The following is a 16198-nucleotide window of genomic DNA, read 5'->3' on the forward strand; positions in this document are numbered from 1 at the left end:
AGGTCACGGATGCTAAAACAAAAACAAAAAACACCAACAGCCAGCCTGTTTACGTATAAACTGGTGTGCTGGTAATAAAAACCCACTGCCTGGTTTCTGAATATTCTCTGATGATAAAGAAAATAAAGGCTATATGGTGAGATGGCATGTAGCAGAAATGGATATTCATTTAGAAATATGCAATTCTGTACATATGGAAAGTGTGTTTAGTGTATATTATATCCATTTGTAAATGGCAGCAATAACTCTTGTGCAGTTTTTTGGCCTTTTTTTTATTTCTAATATATCTCTAGTTTACTCTTTCTTGCTGGCCCCTGTGCTGGTATAACATGTGAATTTCCCCAGTGTGGGATTAATAAAGTTTATTTCTATTATGAAACCAGGTTTGCAGGGGTTTGACAAAACCTGTTTTGCTCTTTTCCAGGTCCATATTTTTTATTCTTGGACCCCAGTAGAACCCCTTTGTTCATCCTGTGACTAAAAACACGATTTTAGCTCCTTTCCCTTTGGATCTTCACTGGATCCGGTGCAGTTTGCTTACCAGCCTGGCGTCTGGGGGAGGACGCCATCATCTACCTCCTGCACCGAGCTCTGACTCACCTGGAGAAGCCTGGAAGCACTGTGAGGATCATGTTCTTTGATTTCTCCAGTGCTTTCAACACCATCCAGCCACGACTTCTGAGGGACAAGTTGGAGCTACCAGGAGTGGACCACCACATGTCCCAGTGGATACTGGACTACCTCACAGAATGCCCACAGTGTGAGGACACAGGGCTGTGTCTCTGATATGCTGGTCTGCAGTACGGGGGCCCCACAGGGAACTGGCACCGTTCCTCTTCACCCTCTACACTGCAGACTCCAACTCCCCACGCTGCCACCTATAGACGTTCTCTGACGACTCTGCCATAGTCGGTCTAATCACAGGTGAGGACGACTCAAAGTACAGACAGTGGACTCTGGACTTTGTGGACTGGTGCTAGCAGAACTACCTGCTGATCAACGCCGGAAAAACCAAGGAGTTGGTGGTGGCCAGTGACAGACTGCTGTATCCTAGATGCATGAAGGAGCGTTTCTGCAGGTCCTTCCTCCCTGCAGCTGTCAGACTGTACAATCAAAACTGCTCCCAACAAACATGAATGTTTACATCAGCGCTGTAATTTGCACTAATCAACCGAACAACTACTAATATTATAACTTGAACATTATTTTTCTCATTTAATATATATATAGATAGATAGATAGATAGATAGATAGATAGATAGATAGATAGATAGATAGATAGATTGATTGTAGCAGTGTGTGTACCCCACAATTCAGTAGCTTGTAGAGCCACCTTTAGTATAACTTGAAGTTATTTCAGGCAGGTAGAGGTCTGGACTTTGGCTGGGACATTGCAAGAGCCTTTCTGTTTAACCCATTCAAGCACTTTAAGTTCTCAGTTAGAGTAGAAAAGTGCTATATAAGAACCAGTCCATTTACCAAATACTATTTTATCATTCTATTGTAGATTTGCTGCTTTGCTTGGAATTATTATCTTATTTCATGACACAGTTTTGGCCAAGCTTAAGTCCTCACATTTGACTTTAGAATACTTTGATATACAGAGGTGCAAAGGTCCTGTGGCTGCAAAACAAACTTAAATCATCAATCCTCCACCACCGAGCTTGACAGCTGGTATGATGTATTTGTTTTTTACCAAATGTGTCCACTTTGGTCTGATCTGTCCAGAAGACATTACTAGAAGCACTTAATTCAGTAGTTACTTTGTTTCCTATGGAAGCAGTAAATGTCTACTTACTCTACTGAATGAGCATTCAGCCAGAGGGGGAAGGAAGAACTCTATTTTAACAAAAACAGACCTCCACCAGGCTCAGGAAGGCGCAGCCATGGATAAGAGTTTAAACTGTGATACAGCAGATACATGGTACACAGCCTGCATTAACTGTGCGATGTGGTGTAAGGTAACTAAGAACGTTTGCTCATGTACGATCCTTTAATTGTATATTTCAAACTGTCACTGTCTAAATGTGCATTTCTACGATGTTCTGGATGGAGAAATGGGAAGTGTGATACTTGCTACTTGAATCCCAAACTAGTGAGCTTGCAGCTCACTTGCAGAGCTCTCTAAAGGGTTCCTGCTCTGTATTTGAAAAGGCCGAATATTTGAATCACTTTATAGCAGCGCAATAAAACATTTCCCTTTGGGTTTTTTTTTTTTGCATGTCTAGACTTCAAATTTGCATCAAAGTCAGCATGAAGATTTTAGACAAAATATACTTTATACATAATTACTAGGCTATAGTGCATATGATTATCCACAGTGGCCGTTGTGATTATGATAGCTGATGCATGTTATGTGTTTTTCTAATTAACTGACACATATACAAATGCCAGGAAGTTAAAAAAAAAAATTCACAGCACAGTAACTCAGAACTAGCGAATGCTGGCATTTCCCTTAATAAATTACTTTCCAAACACCTTTGCACAACTGTAGAAAAATACTAGCAGTTTTGGCACTGCACCAGTTAAAAGGGCTGTGACACATGGACAGTGTAAAGCACGATACCCCCTACAGAAAGGAAGGGAAGTCTCAGTGCCATAAAACCTCTCTGTGAAAGCCTGTTCACCCCAGGATTTATAGCTGTGTTAGGAAGCTTCAATTCAAAGTGACATTTGCTGATACAAGCTCACAGAATGAAGCTCTCCACGAGGCAATACAGATGTCACGTGGTCTGTATTTCATAAGAGAGCAGGGAAGTCGGGCCGCACATCTTTCATGATCTTTAGGGTTTCTTTGCTGACATTATTATTAAAATTAGAACATAAATAAATCAGTTGTAAAAGCACAATGGAGCACCTTTCATTTGATTTTGTGGAAAGATCTTTGCATAATTTAAAATGCTGTGATTGCTTACCCAACATTTTCACAACAACAGAAAAAAGAGCAAATATCTAACTAAAAGTCACTTTAAAGTAGTCCAAACAAATATTATGAGTGCTTGTATTTCATAACAGCACTTTTTGCTGTCAAATTTAAACAAATCATGCCAGAAACATTATTTACAGCAACCATATTGGTATGTGATACATGTGAAATGGGTCACAAAAACTGTGAGGGCCTCCATGTGTTGGTGAAATAGATGAGAAAGAGTGACACCATGTGTTTAGGTTAGGTACTATAACTCAATTTATTTTTTTGAAAAAAGTACTAAATGCAAATATATATAAACCTACTAATAAAGCTAAACACATATACACATATTGGTAACAGTTTATCTGTGGTTTTGATATTGATTGATTAAACATGAAACAGGATATCTATCAGAAAATCTCATCTCAGTATGCAGAGCCTTTGTACAGATCTGGTTTCTGTCATTGACAAAAGGCACATGTCTTTCCTTGTCTTTCTTTTTTTGAATTTTGGCCCATGATGAGAAGGTTGGAAGTAAGTTGCAAAGACAGATAAAAGACAAACAATGGCCAAACAATAAAACGTATCCCAAAGCCTCGCTCTCGCACACACAGAAAGGACCCACAGCTCTGTGTTTGACTTGTGGCGCCTACAAACAAGAAACAGGCTGTTTGTCTTCCCCGGGATCAGTAAACATCCTCAACACAAACAAGTTCTTCTGGAGTGAGAGAGGAGAAACTCACACCATCAGGGCAGCTGCACTCTCACTCCACCTCAGCCTTTGATGTCCTTCGAAGAGAGCTGATAATGAAGGCTCCTTACATCTTAATTCTTTTAATTGGAGTGTGGATGTAACAGGTTGCTGATACCAGATTCTTTGGCTTGATGAGGATAAATTTTGTCCAGTTTCTTTCATAAAGACTCACACCTCTCCTGATAGATCACAGTAAAAAAAAAAAAAAGACATACGGGGCATGCAAGCACAGCTCACAAATATTCAGTTTGTTTTCTTTGCTTTCGAAATGACACTTCTCCTAAACAGCTGGGTGCTGTAGTTGTGACCAAACACGACTTCAGCTGCAGTAAAAAGTGTATTAGACTAGTGTTCTTTTCAGGTCTTACACAATGGTTACAAGATTACATAAAATCCATTTTAAAAAAGCGCTGTAATGAGGTAAAAGGTCACTGTGATGTGTTTTTTTTTAATGATTTTTCGGTCCACTGGGGACCAAGGGCTCAGAGGCATCAATGACATAACAATGCATGTAAGACAACATCATTTAAAGCAACTTGATGAGAATGAAGAAAACTACTAGTTTCCTTCGTCTTTGTAGTGTAACGCTTCTCATTGGGCCTTACTTTGCAAATGAGCGAAGGGGCGTTTGTGTGTGTGGTCTTTTGTTTTTAGCTGTTGCTAAGGGGAAACCAAGGACACTGTAACACTGCAGCAGCTTGCCTACTCCTCCTCTGGCCACTCCAGGCAAAAGAAAGAAAATAAAAATAAAATAAACCTTCTGCAGCTCGCCCTGGGCAAGACAACGAGGCATTTGGTTCAGGCAGCAGCTCGCACTGTAGCCTCAGGTCCTGTCTGGCTTGCACATGATAGATTTTAATCAGTGACTTATGACCCAAACCAGACTACACTCACTGCATTCAAGCTTCAGTAATCTCACAGTCAGCTGTGGTTCATTTTGGACAACACTGCTAAAGATTTGCTGAGTCATAGTTAATTTTTCTTTTTCTTTTTTTACACTGTTAACTGTTCACCTATTTTTTTTATATTCTTATAAATGCACCATAGGGGGGCTTGGGGTCAAAACGCCATTTTCAGTATACTACTGTGTATATTGTTGTATTGACAAGTCCTTGAATCTTGAATTGAATGAATCTTGAATTTCTTGCAGTTATTTTCTTATAAAATTACATGTTATTTATAAAAAGATATAAGCCAAAGAAAAGTGTTTGTGCGCGAGTCTAGGGTTCTCCTGTGTATGTGTGCTTAAGACCAGGATGATCTTCAAGGGCCTGCTTGTTTGTACCTGCTGTGTCATTCTGCTCGTCCTCTCAGCATGACACCCTGTAGCCTTGGATCAGCCCCTTTGACATCAAAAGACTTCTGTGATTCTTATCAGATAATATTCTTGTCCCTCTTCCCTCCCTCTTGAGTCTAGTCTCCTCACACTGTTGACCTGGATCACGCACACTGTTCGTTATGGCCCCTTGGTCTTTCCTCCTCTTATCACCGTGATGGCCAGGCCATGATAAGGCAGGTCCAGGCTCAGGACGCAGGGAGGAGGGAACTGAGCACTCTTTTAAGCAGTTGCACAACTTCAAGGCAGTAAAGCACTAATCTTAGCTGTGTGCATGAGGTACTGTTGTTTACACACTCACAAAAGTGACATATTTTCTTAAATGTATTCTGACTTGTGCAATGCAGCTTAAACTTTAGGTATTATTTTAATGTCAAGTTTATATTAATGTGATTTAGGAGTACACCTGACCTAGTCATACTTATCTTCTTAGTTCAGCTACATCTGACATGTGACAACAGCACATCTGTCTCAGTGGCACATGCATTTATGAGTATACCGGCTAGGGCAGACAGACAGAGGAGACTGGTGTCCAAAGTCACGACCCTGCCCTGACCTGAATGAAGGAAATGGTCACACTGCTTGAGACAAAGCAGGTTAAAGGAGAGTCTGAGGGGCTGGCTGGTCAGGCTCTAACAATGGGTCCGTGCTCTAAGACTGTGGGCCACACAAAGGCCACAGAAACCCCCTTTTTCTACTCCCACATTGCAAAAGAGATGGCATTTCACACCGGCCTGTGAACAGCCATTCAATCAAACTACTGTTTAACCCGACCCCTGGCCTTAACAGAAATTAAGATGGGTCTGGCGGGATGTATTTAGGTAACTGGCCACACTGAACTCACTTCACCTAGCCAGCATCAAGTGAACCAACTGAACCACGGCTTTTTTTCAGTTAATATTACAAGACTTTGAATGTCAAAATCTGAAAATGCATTCTACGTTGTAATCACTGCTAAAAAAAAAAGTGGATATTCTTTAAAGCATGTAATCAATAGGTGTCTCAATAAATAACATGCCTAGTGATAGGGTGTAAGAAGCAGTAGCACCCTGGGGAATAAGAAACATGACCAGACCCTTCGTCTGGGTCAACTACCCTCAAGCTGGGGCTGAAAGAGGCAACCACATGACCCTCTCTCTTCTCAATGGACTGCTCCTCCCTTCTACCTGTACGTGGCTCGGATCAAGGTGTGGGGGCTGAATATCAAACAGACTGAGGCCTTTGATGTGGATAGAAACACAAACACTGATTTGAGCAGAGTCGTAACAGCTTATTTGTTCCCTTTAGTCATTCATTGAGCTGCTTGTTGAATGTGCATGTCTTCAAAGGACCGCTGCATGCACCAGTGGTACAGTAGCTGAGGAGGACCTGAGAGATGGCTGTCCTGGAGAGGTTGTGGGAAGGCCATCTGGCTTCCTGTTCCTTAGATTTGATATTGATTTATTGACTGTACATGGCAAAGATAAGGGGGGCAGCAGCTGCCAGAAGTTCTCCACCGCATCCTCACAAACAATGGACCTCCTGGTCATCTGCATCCTGACTAAATAGTTCATTCGTAGGTTTTTACAGGGAAAAACATGTGTTACAGAAGAAACAAGTGTAATATAAGGTTTGTCTTTTTAAAGTAACGAGAAATGTCAAAGGTCACTAACACAATTACACAAATTAACCCCTTTAAGGCCACAGATTTATCACTAATTTTACACTTTATAGTGTATATAAACACATTTACTGCTCTGCAGAGCTGACATAATGGCAGTTTTAACGTGCGTTGCGATAAATACTGATCCCAATAATGAAGTGCAAAATTGCATTCACTATTCCTAACAACCCCTAACAACCTTTCACAGTTTACACAATCACAGAAACCATTAATTCAAATTTAAGCTCCCATGAATAACACGTCTCCCATTCCTGTTAAGTGAGCCAGGAGCAGTTTGGCCTGATCCCTGTTGTTAGAGGTGTTAAAGCAGTGCCACAGTAAATTGTACTCAAGCCTCATCACCAGTGCAACACCCCCACCCCCCCTTTAAAGAAAGACACACTCACAGAGAGAGAGACTCTAGTGTCAGCCACCCAAGCCTGTTCCTCTTGCCCACCCCCGAGCCTTTCTTCCCTTTCCCTGCCCACACAAGCCTGTGATGTGACTGTCTGAGATAATGAGGTGAGAATTTTACTGCAGAGTTCTGTGAGCCTGGCACCAATCTGTGAGGAGGAGAGCCACCGGGCTCTGGTCTGCAGGCTCTCTGGTATGGAGCGCCCTCTGTTGATTGCTGTGAGCTCACAACCACTGCTCTCGCGGGTCTGCAATGCACTTCAAAGTGGGAGATCAAGGGTCGACTTGCGCATGACATCCAGAGAATGACAATGCCTCAGCCAGCCTGCACCTACTGCAAGATACCAGTCCCCCAAACACAAAGGGCAGCGCCCGCAATACTTTTCTTCATGGAGGAAGCACATATTCACGACAGTGATATACATACAGGAAGAAGGTAGTGCTCTATCTGCATTCTACACAAATACTGTTGGGCAGAGGCAGTGTGGGAAAGGACAGCAAAGGAGACATACTGGCAACAGATTCTTTGAGGCGCTCTGTTTGACTGCTGAAGCATTAATTGATAAGATACAGCAAGAGCCATCATCACACTGCTTATCTTTAGAGAAAGATACCTCATTATCTTGTGTATTTCAAGACAAACATGTATAACAGCGTGATCAAAGCGTTTTCAAAGTGGCCTCTTTCAGCTACTTTAATATTCTATAGTTGAAGCACAGATGTGAATAACAGTCACTCCAGCTTCTCTTTAATAAATAAAAGCGGAGCAGTTGCATGAATAGCAAATACGAACTTGCAGGTTTAGTTAGATCCTGCTCATAATCATTGCTGCAACTGCACCCTGATTGTTTCGTGCAGCAGTGAAAGCTGCTTTCCCGTTCACACACACGCACACACGCACACCCTTTTCCACCCCAGCAGGCAGCTAGAGGTGAGCCTCTTGTGATCAGGCTGTCGTTTCCTCCGGTTGGCTCTGTTATTCCAGAAAGCCTTTGTAAAGGAGCCAAGTGGCCCAGGCACAGACAGAAGGTGGGCTCCTCGCATGCATCTGAGGATGTCAGGCAGGGGAGGGAGGGAGGGAGGTGCTCCTGGCAGGCAGAGACAAGAAGAAAACAAACATGGAGCTGAAACAAGACAGCAGCATTAAATCCCTGCTGATTTATACAGTAAATCAGACCAGATTTACATTGTTGTTATAATAAAGAAAACACATCAAGGATTTACTTGATTGACACGTGTTAACAGATCCAAAAAAAAGGGTTGAGATTAAGTGTATGCTCACTTTAAACAAACCATGTGTTGCGCAATTCTGGTCAACACGTGTTTGGAGAAGAGTACAACTCAAAAGAGGATCCTGAAATTAAATGAATAAGAAAATTGGAAGTCTTTAACTGTCCGAAGTCTCTCAAATCAAGCATTCACTTTTAAAACTCAAAATCAACCTTAAGCTGAGTAGGAAACTCAAAAAACTGACAGAAAAGACAAGGGTTGGCGTTCTGCTGCTGACAAGTGTTTGTGCTTTACAACGTGTTTTATTGTGTGGTCTATGAGCAGGACTGCCATGTAGTAGCCATGTGACTTTTCAGAGCCATGTGACTTTAATTTTTTGTAAAAAAGCGACTATGAAAGGCTGTGGGTGTGGAGCCTGAAGCGGAGGAAGCTGTCCAAGCTACAGACAATATTGGAAAATCCTGCACACAAAGCATGACATGCTGGATAATTACAGGAGCAGGTTTATCAAAAGAACCGTTCCACCTCAGAAGATCACAGGAAATCATTCCATCAATCTTTACAACTCCTCCCTATGATTGTTATTGGGAATACAGACCTACCCCTGGATTATTTCCACTTCTCATTATCATGTATGTGATTGTTTAGGTTTGTTCAACTTTGGAGTATTTATTTTAACACGCAACAGTTCTTATTTTTCTACCTTTCATGTTTAAATTTAAAGTGAGAACATTATAACAAGGCAATTTCTCCCCCATGATTAATAAATTATTCGGATTCAAAGCATGAAAGCCTTAAAATAAAAGCCTACATGGCTAAGGTTGCATAATAGCATTACTGCTGACTGACCCAGTGTTATAATTTTTTTCATTAAGCACAGGTTGAGTTTTTAATTTTTTGTTAAACATACGATTTTATTTTCTAATGTTGAACTTTTTAAGTCAGATTTGTTTGGTTTTTTTTAATGTTTTTCAGATGATGCGATAAAAAGTATACGAAAAAGTCTTGATTAATATGTGTATACACTAATACAGCAGTAATTACACTAATTTACAGAACAATACTGTGCAAGGGTCTTGAGCCACCCCTCAATAATTTATATGCTGCTTCCAAGTAGTCAGACTTTCTTTCAATTTTTAAAGTTTTCTTGTGCAGTAGTTCTCCAGACTTCCTGAAGGTCTTTTAATGTTTTTCTTCGGATAATGGATGCTTTTTAAATTATTTCCTTAGGAAAGATGCATCTGGCTTTTCAGTTGATCAATTAGTCATCTGACGCTTCATCAGAAGTGGTCTCGGTGGAAGGGCGGCTCTCAGAAAACCATTCTTAAGGAAGGGAAACTGGGAGTAAAGGCTGATGTAAGCCAAAGTATCCAAGAACTGGACTGAAAATCAATGACAACAGGTCTTATGGCATGACAAGTGCAAATTTGAAAGTTTTTGTTCATCATCATTGTCAGCATGTATGGAGAAGGTCAGGAGAGAGGTCCAACAGTGAGTGTTTACAGCCATCTCCTAAACACAGTGGACACTCTGTTATGGTTTGGGGCTCCATTTAAGTTGGTGGTGTTGGGCATTTTGTCAAAACTGATGTAAATATGATCACAGAAAAGCACCATCGGAGTTTGAGTCACCATGCAATATCATCTAGAAAGCATCTGATTGGAAACCACTTAATTTTTCAGCATGAATATGATCCCAAACACACAGCCAACTCAGTAAAAGCATACCTGGGTAGAAAAACAGAAGGGAACATTATCAGTCATGAATTGGCCTCACCAGAATGTGGACCTCAACATTATTAGAGCAGAGTGGGATCATCTTGACAGAGAACAGAACAAAAGGCAGCAAACATCCAAAGAAGAACTTTGAATGTCCTTCAAGAAGACAAAGAAAGTTCAAGATGTGGAGGAGAACAAAGGTGCTTGTAAGAAATAATGATTTTGAAGAACTTTTATGCTTTTGCATCTTTTATGCTTCTGATAATCAGCAGGCATGACTCACATTTGTAGGGACTTTAATTTGCGGCATTGCATCGTCTGTACGTAATAATTGATCCGAGGTCAAAGCGCGCCCTCTGCTGTTCAATGCTCACCCACGGCAACGACCAAAGTGACGTGACTGTCACATTACACCGCCGGTCGGGATGGGCAACGGACACCTCCTCGCCATCTATATTTAGATGTTTAACCTGTATAAGCAAATCCTAGAAAACGGCAACCATCGGGGGAGCCAGGCGGTTTGGAGCATTAAGGCCAGGCAGCAATGGCCACAGTGAAAAAGGACGACAGGCTGACGAGGTCTCAGAGCTTCGTGTGCGTCGGTTTCGCCGGGTTTTTTAGCAAAACTGTCACGTCACCTTTAGAGGTGGTCAAAATTAAAAGTCAGGTGGGCACCTTTCACTCCAAGAGGGGTTTCTGGCAAAGTTTTCTCATCATCTACCAGAATGAGGGGCTTAGGGGATTTTGGAAAGGAAATCTCGCCTCTTGCCTCCGGTTGTTTCCCTACAACGCAGTTCACCTCGCAACATACAGAAAGTGAGTAAAGTTACTTATACTTATGGTTTGTCTCACGCTGTGTGGACTGCAAAGCATTTTATGTGATCGTTCGACCCAAATTTATCCTAAATAGTTTGTTATTCGACTTGGGTCACGTGACGTCGACTTTGCGTTTGTGTTTTGAGGTGTAAAACGGAATGAAACACGCTGAAATTACAGAAAAAATAATATTCAAGTTAATTCTTTATGTATCAGGACCTAAAAGAATAAAAAATAGTTGACGTAAATGGTCTGTTTTCTTTTATCCCTGAAGTTAAAGATGCACTTCCTGTTTCTCTATGTGAGTCGCACGCTCCATTTTAAGCCAATCAGAAGGCTGGATTTTCTCAGCCGAGTTTTAAAGTCGAGGGTTGTCTCTTCCCCGGGTTTCGTCTCGCAGGTAGTGTGCCGTTATTAACCATCGTATTCCTGAGGCGCAAAATGTTATTTATTCCCGAATCTGGTAGAAACTGGTAGAACTAACGTTTATTTTCTCATAATTTCGACTTACTATCGAAATTGCGTTTATTACTGAGTGGATCGAAATGTCCAATTTTGACTTATGGATGGCAATGGAAGACATTGGCGTCACTTCAAATTCAGTCAAACCTTTAAGCCGTCCCATTTTTTTTCAGTAGACTCAAGAATCCTTCAAATTTATTAGGTTAAACTGTTGAAATAGTTGTTTTTGCTTGACAAATTGCTCAAATTATTAATAAAACCACATCCACAATATTTGAGATTTGGGGTTTCGTTCTTTGAAGATGTCCCAAATTTCCCAGCCCCGCTTTGTTAGGGTTTGTTATATGTTGCAGCTCTGATACGTAGAAATATAAGCAGTTGGATGAACTTTGGTTTGGGTCTGCGAGTCCTGTGGTTTTACAAAAAATCCCAGTGAGAGGAAATAATGCCTATGAGGCAAAAACGAGGGCATGTATACCGATTCACTGCTGGGTAACTTCAGGACAAAACACAGGCAGTAAGCAGCCGGCAAGACAACAGTAATCCCGCAAAGAATAGCAAATCTACTGCCTACTATCTGTATTAGTCATTATGTTTCCCGATGAGGTGTTTTTGTTTCGTTTTGTTTCTTATACGCGTGTGCGCACATAAATAATACGCCCTGAGTGGCCAACCTGGTGTCCTGTGCTGTACACACAGTTCCAGGAAAGAAGGCCTTTTCCTATATGTCTGTGACACTCACAAATACACACACGTGGATTCAGTTATTCACGTGCTTCTGTGTTGGAGGCTTCCAAGAAGTGCTCTGAAATAAAAATAGGTGCAGTAGATGTCCGAAAGAAATATTTCAAAGCAGCAGAGCTTGTCTGACTGCTCTGAATACACTTAATGTCATTTGCATGTGTATTTTAAATACTAACACGATGCATAAACAAACAGGGTGGCCTTCGATGTTGTGAACAACCACTTGGATCTTGTCTTTTTATATATAGCTATCTATTTATACACGTGTATCTATATATCCATGTGTATGTATTGTGTTGGACTGTCTACAAGACGAACTATCTTACAGGGACATCTGAGTTTTATTTCTCATAGATTTATTTTTTTCCTCTGTGTGCAGGATAGTCCACCTTCACATGGATGAACTGGGCTTCATCTCTCAGTGGAGAGCCATATTTGCTGGTGGACTGGCCGGTGTTGTTGCTGCTCTGGCCACGTACCCGCTGGAGGTGGCAGAAACCAGGCTGATCATTCAAAACTGCAGGCAGCCCACATACATCGGCGTGGCTCACTCCTTGTCAAAGATCTACAAGAACGAGGGGCTGCTCGCCCTCTACAGGGGATTTTCCCTCACTGTCTTGGGTTCGTATACACGTTGCTACAAACTAATTCGTTTTTAGTGGATCGTGTAATATTTTGCATATGAATCTCATGTCACGAAACTCCACCTTTACCTTTAGTTTCATGTCCTTACAGGTGCAGTTCCCTTTTCTGTCGGATGTTATGCAGTTTACATGAACTTGGACAAGCTGTGGCAGGAGCCTCCTGTTCGCTTCACTCCCCTGCAGAACTTAATAAATGGCTGTTTGGCAGCAGGAGTGGCTCAAACCCTCTCGTACCCTTTTGAAACTGTAAAGCGGAAAATGCAAGTAAGTTTACGGAACACCTTTTCTGCTTGTGGGGTATGTTTGGAGAACTGAAACAGGACTATTTTTTGTTTTTTCAAGCTGGAAGTAATTAAAATAGAAACATAAAGATAGATACACCATAGATATTTTTTTAAAGGTGTTAAATGGAAGTGTTACAGCTGCATACCGATGCTAGAAATACTGTGTTGGTCTTTTTAATTAAGTTCATATTTCTTCTACAGATCTCTCAGCTGCTGACTGAGTAATTGGGAAATGATTGTAAACACAACACATTTACAGTGTAGATGCTCCTACATGCTGGCTGTAGTACCATATTTAGTCCATAAGAGGGCAGTAGATGTTTGCCTAAGTACGGGCTGACCTTACTCAGCCACTCAATGATTTTGAGTATGGAAAGTTAACACCAGAATTACCTCAGTGGTGATTTACCTATATATATATATAAAGAGAAGAGATATTTACTGCATGTGTTTTAAAATGTTATAATCACAGGAGTCGTTGGTCTGCACCATGTTGCTTTTAAATAAGGGTGTCTATACGCTGCAAAGGACCCATTGGGAACAATGGTGTGGCAAAGGACAGGATTCTACATCCGGTTTTATCTGCCTATTATTAGATGGGTTCAGCAGAACAAGGTTCAACAGCAGCTGGGAATGTGAATGTGTCCCAGCTCTGCAGAAGCTATAGATATGTTCTCTAAAGATAGCCAGCAACTATCCGACAGCCGGCGTGTGTTTCCAGTCTGCTGAAGCATCGCACCGACGTCACTTACTTTAAAGAACAGTCCTGCGTAAAGGCTTCATTTAGCTATTCAGCTGTAGTGTCTGTCATTAAAAAGCTCAGAGTTAAACATTAATTTGGGACAGAGCACAGAGAATGGGGGGGGAAACAGCGGATGATGTTTGCTGAGGCTTGGGGTAATGATTTAAGACGTGTATAGTTTAACTTGCTGGCTAGCTTGGCTAGCTTTAAGTGTCCTCTACAGATGAAGCTGTTTGAATAGTCCTATTGGTCTCGTGCTTTATCCATGAAACACAATAGTCTACTTCTGATAGTTGCTCTCTGAATCTTTGGCACTACTTTGGTGGCCCCTCCAACAATATGAAGATATTTTATATTTACCTGATTGGTCCTGTGACTGTCCTTTTGCATTTACTGATAAATGACAGCTGAATAAAATCAAACACATAGTGTCACAATATTATGTCCTCTGACCTTCCCGGTTCTCAGTTAATAAGCACCTTCAAACTCTGATTCACCATTTCCTATTTTGGCTTTCATTCTTTTTAACAGGCACAAAGCGCCCGTCTTCCCCATTTTGGAGGAGTCGACGTCCATTTCACTGGAATGATCGACTGTTTCATACAGGTGATTAAACACAACGGCGTCCTTTCACTGTGGAACGGCCTTACTGCCAACACAATAAAGGTATGATTCACTTATACATTGGTAGCAATTTCTTGTTATATGGCCAAAGTACGGGTCTGTTTGATCTTCTGTTATATAAATAAGAGCATTTACGTGTTTTACGCAGGAACAAGGGGCGGGGCATGGAAAGTAATGTTTAGTGTGCGTAGTTCACAGCAGGAATTTCACTACCAAGGTGGAACAGCATGCTCCGCTCTTAAAGCTACAGATCCCTTCATAGCCCAAAACTGTTTTTACTTGTGACCGTTTTAATGAAAATAAAGTGCATACCGAGTACGAGTTCTCTGTCGATCTGTGATCAAAATAATAAAGTGTTGGCGTGACTTTAAAATGCAGTTGTCTTTTGTCACTCCCCTACAGATTGTTCCCTACTTTGGCCTTCTTTTCACCTGCTTTGAGATGTGCAAGCAGGTCTGCCTTTACCGCAACGGTTACATTATCTCCCCCCTGAGCTACAAGCTCACACCGGGGGTCGACCAGAGCCTCGGGCCGAACGAGCTGGAGGAGGTCAAGCGCCACTTGAAAAACAGGAACTTTGGCTCAGGGGATTCATCTTTGAGAAATCGATGGTGATGCTTTACGTGAAAGATGCCTGGTTTATTAAAATAAACGAGAGAGAGGGAGCGAGAGACTAAAAAATGACACAACAGCAAATCCAAGGGCATCCAGGAGCCTACCTCTCTCAGACTTTTACATTTTATTTAAAAGTACTTTAAAAAGTTGTTTACCCATCCATGATTTACGATGGCTTTTTACCCGACATGTGCCTTTTAGGATAAATATTTATTTTGGGAGCTCTTTGCTGCATTAGAATCAGTGCCATAATCTGCTCACATAAAATAGTTTTTAAAAAAATGCTCATGGATTTTGTGAACTCTGACCATCATGAGCGCCATGTGACAGGTTATAATTTTAATGTATGAATGAAGGCAAAATTTTTAATGAGTTTTAAGTTAAAGTATGTCATTATTGATGATGTATTCCGCTAACATGGCAAGAAAGAAAAGTGTTTGTGAGGTTTAAATGATCTGTTTTTCATTCTGAAGGTAAAAACATTGATTTAACCTCCTGTTTGCTGAAACCCACATTCCTCTACGGTGACTTTGCCCTTAAGTTGTCTGTCAGCAGTCTAACCCGTTTTCAATTGTTTAAAGTTACTACGGACATGCACCTTATTTAAGGTGCTTGTACTTTACAAGAGTATTTCCATTTTCTGCTAGTTTAAACTTGACATTGACCTCTACTGTTTTGTTTACTCCAACAAGCTACTTTTCAGATTCTGTAATATGTGACGGATTATTATATGAAAAGATATTAACAAGAATTTTTTTTTTTATAGCTGAATACGTTTACTGGTTTGTTTCTGCATTTTCACTTGAAGATCTGGTCAACTCTTCAACCTCCTCTCTTGCTTGTAGTGGTAATTTGCTTTAGGCCAATTTGTTATTTGGTTTAAAGGTCTGTGTGCTCAGGTTGAGAGTGAAATCAGTCAGGTGACTGTATCACGTCAGCTCACGTGGGCAACTCAGTGGCAGCCAAAGGACGTTAACAGCTGGGATGACCTTTACCATAACTGTGAGGCCTCATCTGCCCCAGAATGACATTTGACACGACCTTCAGGTTAATCTGAATAAGAATGGTAATAATATAACGCCGTGACGGCGCCTCTCACTTCTGTTCAGATGCGACTTTGCAAGTTTTGAAAAGTCGCAAAAGTAATTCATAAACTTTCCCTCATGCGGGGCTGATCTCGTGCCTCGGTTTATCTGAGTGACAAGGGAAAGCTCCAAATCTGAATCGAAGGTCATCGCCTGGCCCCGCCCACTACTCCCAGA

The 16198-nt window shown here is 41.3% G+C and overlaps 1 protein-coding gene across 1 annotated transcript; it reads left to right on the forward strand.

Moving 5' to 3' along the window:
• Window positions 1-10364: 10364 nt before the first annotated feature.
• Window positions 10365-16114, forward strand: slc25a43 (solute carrier family 25 member 43). The gene is made up of 5 exons (XM_005913266.3): window positions 10365-10821; window positions 12407-12648; window positions 12763-12935; window positions 14229-14363; window positions 14724-16114. Exons 1-5 carry the CDS (start codon window positions 10550-10552, stop codon window positions 14934-14936), a joined length of 1035 nt encoding a protein of 344 aa, XP_005913328.1. The 5' UTR covers window positions 10365-10549; the 3' UTR covers window positions 14937-16114.
• The last annotated feature ends 84 nt before the right edge of the window (window positions 16115-16198 follow it).

This window comes from Haplochromis burtoni, unplaced genomic scaffold (genome assembly GCF_018398535.1).
Source record: "Haplochromis burtoni strain Fernald_Lab_line unplaced genomic scaffold, NCSU_Asbu1 Contig_4, whole genome shotgun sequence".
Lineage (NCBI taxonomy): Eukaryota > Metazoa > Chordata > Actinopteri > Cichliformes > Cichlidae > Haplochromis > Haplochromis burtoni.

Excerpts from the sequence above, each read along its gene's own strand:
- slc25a43 (XM_005913266.3), top strand. The coding sequence starts at position 10,550 with ATGGCCACAGTGAAAAAGGACGACAGGCTGACGAGGTCTCAGAGCTTC. Across the intron at positions 10,822-12,406 it reads CACCTCGCAACATACAGAAA|GATAGTCCACCTTCACATGG; the intron begins GTGAGTAAAGTT and ends CTCTGTGTGCAG. Across the intron at positions 12,936-14,228 it reads CTGTAAAGCGGAAAATGCAA|GCACAAAGCGCCCGTCTTCC; the intron begins GTAAGTTTACGG and ends TCTTTTTAACAG.